This window comes from Melanerpes formicivorus, unplaced genomic scaffold (assembly GCF_026170545.1).
Source record: "Melanerpes formicivorus ecotype bairdi unplaced genomic scaffold, bMelFor1.0.p_v2 SCAF_37, whole genome shotgun sequence".
NCBI classification, from domain to species: domain Eukaryota; kingdom Metazoa; phylum Chordata; class Aves; order Piciformes; family Picidae; genus Melanerpes; species Melanerpes formicivorus.
This window is the reverse complement of record NW_027142389.1, coordinates 3,459,517-3,464,038: the sequence shown is the minus strand read 5'-3', so window position 1 is coordinate 3,464,038 and position 4,522 is coordinate 3,459,517. Positions and strand designations below refer to the sequence as shown.

General features: G+C 54.6%; 1 protein-coding gene across 1 annotated transcript in view; it reads left to right on the top strand.

Moving 5' to 3' along the window:
- Positions 1-3,289, top strand: part of LOC137450656 (transcription initiation factor TFIID subunit 9-like) — a 4,251-nt gene extending 962 nt beyond the window's left edge. Inside the window, exons 3-5 of the mRNA XM_068157466.1 lie at positions 577-658; positions 1,569-1,682; positions 2,716-3,289. Coding sequence (XP_068013567.1) covers positions 577-658; positions 1,569-1,682; positions 2,716-2,882 — 363 coding nt within the window. The 3' untranslated portion in view covers positions 2,883-3,289. The remainder of the gene's footprint in view (positions 1-576; positions 659-1,568; positions 1,683-2,715) is intronic.
- Positions 3,290-4,522: the final 1,233 nt, after the last annotated feature.

Sequence of the window (4,522 nt, the reverse complement as noted above, 5' to 3'; positions counted from 1 at the left end):
TCTTCTCTCTCTCTTCTCTTCTCTCTCTTCCTCTTCTCTTCTCTTCTCTTCTCTTCTCTTCTCTTCTCTTCTCTTCTCTTCTCTTCTCTTCTCTTCTCTTCTCTTCTCTTCTCTTCTCTTCTCTTCTCTTCTCTTCTCTTCTCTTCTCTTCTCTCTCTCTCTCCTTCTCTTCTCTCTCTCTCCTCTCCTCTCTCTTCTCTTCTCCTCTCTCTCTTCTCTCTCCTCTCTCTCTTCTCTCTCCTCTTCTCTCTCTCTCTCCTCTCCCGAACCTCTCTTCTTTCTCCTCTCCGAAACCTCTCTTCTTTCTCCTCTCTTAACACTGAATGCCTTGGTGTTGATTTCCCCCATGATAAAGAAAGGATCTCAAAGCTGAGCTTAAGGTTCCAGGTGTGGATGTGGGATGTGTGTGCAGCCCCTGCTGCTGACCTTTGCACCACGAGGAGTCTGAGGCCCTTCTGTGTGGACATGCAAATGGTTGGTGGTGGTGTGAAAGAGGCTCTGTGGGTTTTGTTGTCTCCATGTCCAGAGGTGTCAGACTCTGCTGGGCTGCTGAGTGATTCTGTTCTCTCTCTCCAGGTCTCTTCCTCTGCAGGAAGAATCACAGTGCCTCGCCTGAGCGTGGGTGCTGTGAGCAGCAGGCCCAGCACTCCCACCTTAGGTAGGAAACAGCTTGGGGTCTTCATCTTGATTTTATGAAGGAAAAGCATGAGGAGTAATTTGAAGGGTCCTGGGGCTGGGCAGGACATGTTGGGTACCAGATGATCAGCGTGGTTTGATGCCTTAACTAACGAGCAAGTCAAGGGAGGTTCTGCTCCCCCTCTACTCTGCCCTGGTTGGGCCACGTCTGGAGTACTGTGTCCAGAGAGAGACTGCTGGAGAGTGCCCAGAAGAGGCTACAAAGGTGCTGAGAGGACTGGAGAATTGCTGTGACAAGGAAAGGCTGAGAGTCCTGGGGCTGCCTAGCCTGGAGAGGCAGCCTGAGAGGGGATCTGATCAACTCTGATCCATAGCTAAAGGTCAGGGAGCAAGAGGATGTGGCCAGAGTGTCTTCAGTGGTTCCCAGCAGCAGGATAAAGGGCAGCAGGCACAAACTGGAGCCCAAGAGGTTCCTTCTGAAGTTGAGGAGAAAATTCTTCATTGTAGGGGTGCTGGAGCATTGGAGCAGACTTCCCAGAGAGGTTGTGGAGTCTCCCTCTCTGGAGAGACTCTAACCCCCCCTGGACATTGTGAGCCTGGGCAGCCTGCTGTGGGTGACCCTGCTTTATCTGGTGTGTGGGGGGGGGTTGGTCTGGATGGCCTTTCAAAGTGCCTTCCAGCCCAAAGCATTCAGTGATGCTGTGGTTTCTGGCTGAGCATGCCCCCAGTGTGTGCCTGCAGTGTGCAGTGTGCTGGCTCTTGAGCAGATGCCTCCAGAGTGACTCCTGTCTGCCGGGCAGCAGGATGCTCCTCCTGTACTCCCCCTGCTTCGAAAGGAAGGGCCCCCCCCCAACTTAGCAAGCAGATGTCTGAGTGCAGCTGTGTTTCTCTGGGTGCAGTTTCTCTCTTGATGGAGTTGGTTTGCATTCCAGGGACCCCTTCAGCACAGACTGTGGCTGTCTCCACCAAGGTGGGCACCCCGGTGTCGCTGACGGGGCAGAGGTTCACCATGCAGATCCCCTCCTCGCAGGCGGCCGTCAAGGCAGGTAAGAGCAGCTGGGAGGCTCAGCAGCACCTCCTGCCCTCCTCAGCAGGATGGAAAGCAGGTCAGAGCCTTGCTGCTTAAAGCACTTTCCCTGGTGCAGCTGATGGTGTTTGTGAGTTGGAAATAGCCCCTCCAGAGCCTGTCAGCTGCTCAAGCAGTGTGGCTCAAGTGCCACAGGGTAAGAGCTCAGAGCTCACTTTCTCAGCTGGCTCTCCTGCTGCCCTCACTCCCAGAGGCCATGCAGCTTGGTGCCAGCTTTGGGAGCAGCACAGTGCTTCCAGCAGCCAAAAGATAGCTCAAGGTCAATTTTACTCCATTTCTCCTGGGGCTGTTTAGTCTTGAGAGAAGGCTGGGAGGGGATCTGATCCATGTCTGTAAATATGGAGGTGAGGAGGAAGTTCTTCCCCATGAGAGTGGTGAAGCCCTGGAATGGGTTGTCCAGGGAGGTGGTTGGGGTGCTGTCCCTGGAGGTGTTTAAGCCCAGGCTGGATGAGGCTCTGGCCAGGCTGATGTAGTGTGGGGTGTCCCTGCCCATGGCAGGGGGGTTGGAACTAGCTGATCCTTGTGGTCCCTTCCAACCCTGACTGATACTATGATACTATGATAAACATGGGGAATGGCTTCACCTCTTCTGCTTTCTGGTATTGTGTCTCTCATGTTTAAGAGTGAGCTCAGTAAGTGTGGGCCAGCTGAGTGGACAGCCAGTGGGCTTCCAGCCCAAAGTGTTCCTGGAGCTTTATGAGCTGGGCAGATCTGTTCAGTAGGGTAATAGCAGCTTCCATTTCCTGAAGCTTTTCCTTGGCTCACAAACTCCCAGCAGCCCAGCATGGAGGGGGGTGAGGGCTTTTCCAACCTTGCTGATTCTATGATCATGCAGTCTAAAGCAGGGCACCCACAGCAGGCTGCCCAGGAGCAGGATGTCCAGGCAGGTTTGGCCTCTCTCCAGAGGGGGCCTCCACACCCTCACTGAGCAGGCTGCAGAGAAGCTTCTCCTTGTGTTTCCTTCCAGTGACCTCTTTCCTTTCCCCTCACAGCTACACCAACCACTCCAACAGTGCAGAACGTTCTCATCAACCCTTCCTTAATCGGCCCCAAGAACATCCTCATCACTACCAACATGGTCTCATCACAGAGCACAGCCACTGAGCCCAACCCCCTGAAGAGGAAGCACGATGATGATGATGACTATGACACCTTGTGAAGAGACTGCCCCAGCCCCTCCTGGTCTCCAGTGATTCACACTGAGTCCCGTGGGGGTTCTGCCAAGAGTAACCAGTCTGAGGGTGTGGCCATGCTCTGCTGCTCCTTGGGCAGGTGTGGAGGGGGAGAGAGCACAGCTGGTGGAGAGAAAACAGTGACTGAGCTTTGCCTGTGGCCCATAATGGCCTTAGACCCTCAGTGGCTCAGGGCCAGCCTGGCTCAAGTCTATCCTGGGCCTTGGGGCACTGTGTGAGCTGGAGAGAAAGCAGCTGTGCCACTGCCCTGCCCAAAGGGGGACAGTGCCTGTCTGGTGTCTCCAGCACAGCCCCCTGGAGGAGCTGGGCAGTGGGAGGGGATGAGCCTGAGGCAATGTGGCCAATAAAAACCAGCCAGGTTTTCTGCTTTGCAGCTTTTCTTCCCTTGTAGCTGATTGGGGCAGGGTGCCTGCCCCAGCACTGCAGAGGAGGGGTGAGGCTCAGGCCACAGGCAGGTGAAGCCTGCCTGAACAGGCTTCAGGGCCACAAAACCCTTCTAGCAGCAGAGGCTGAACTGAGCTCTCTGGTCATAGCAGGCTGGGGGTAAGCTGCCCTTTGATGCCTGGGAACAGCAAGGAGAGACCTGGCAGCTGTGCTGCTCCCTGGACACCCCCAGCACCCAGGGGGATTCATGCTGCTGCCTAGTAGGCCAAGTTTGTTTAGACCACAGCCATTCACTGCCTTGCCTTTCACAGCCCAAGGAGTTGTTGCCTTTGTACTTTGTCTTTGCTCTTCAACTATGAAACAGTCCTGACTCACAGGATCTGAACCCCTGCATGAGAGAGGGCAAGGCTTGGGGGCTGGGAGTGGTGCCCCCCCTCAGACCTTGCAGGCTTGTTTAAAGCATTGAACCAAACCTCTTAGAATGAGCAGGGAGGTCTTGGGCTGCTGAGAAAGCAGAAGGGTGGTTGAAGAGGGAAGGGGAGCCAGGAAACAGCTCATGGCTGAGGGGGCTGGGCCTGGGCCTGCAGTTTTCACAGGCAAGATGCACAGAAGCTGGGGGTGAGGGTAGACAGCAAGAAGCTGAGGGTGGACAGCAGGAACAATTTATTTCCTCCAAGGATTGTGAAGGGCTGGAAGAGGCTGCCCAGGGGCAGGGGAAGTGATGACTTGGCAGCACTGAGGTGAAAGCTGCTGCTCTCAAAAGCATTTTCTGATCTCCATGATTCTGTGCCTGCTCCTTCTGAAGAGAACAAGCCTGGAGAGGAGCAGGAGGGGGAGGGCCCCTTGCTCATCAATGTTGGCACTAAGGAGGAGAAAGCATGTAGCTATCCTTTGGTGTTCATTAAAAGCCTGTCTGAGCAGCTCCTCATGGCCCAAAGCCATGGCACCAAGCCCAAGAGCAACAGCCACAGCTCTCAGGGAAGGTGCAGTGCTGGAGGAACAGCCAGTTGCAGGCTGAAGTGTAGAGGTAGGAGAGAAAAGGAAGAATGGAAGCACATTTATCACTCCCCTCAGGTTGTGACTGAAAAAATGAGGACAGAGGGGTAAGGAAGAGAAAAGAAAGCAGAAGCCTGGCTGGGGCTAGCTGCTTTTTGAATGAGGCCCTCAGAAACACAACTGCCACAACAGTTTTGAGAGGAGGGAGCTCAGGGGATACAAGAAA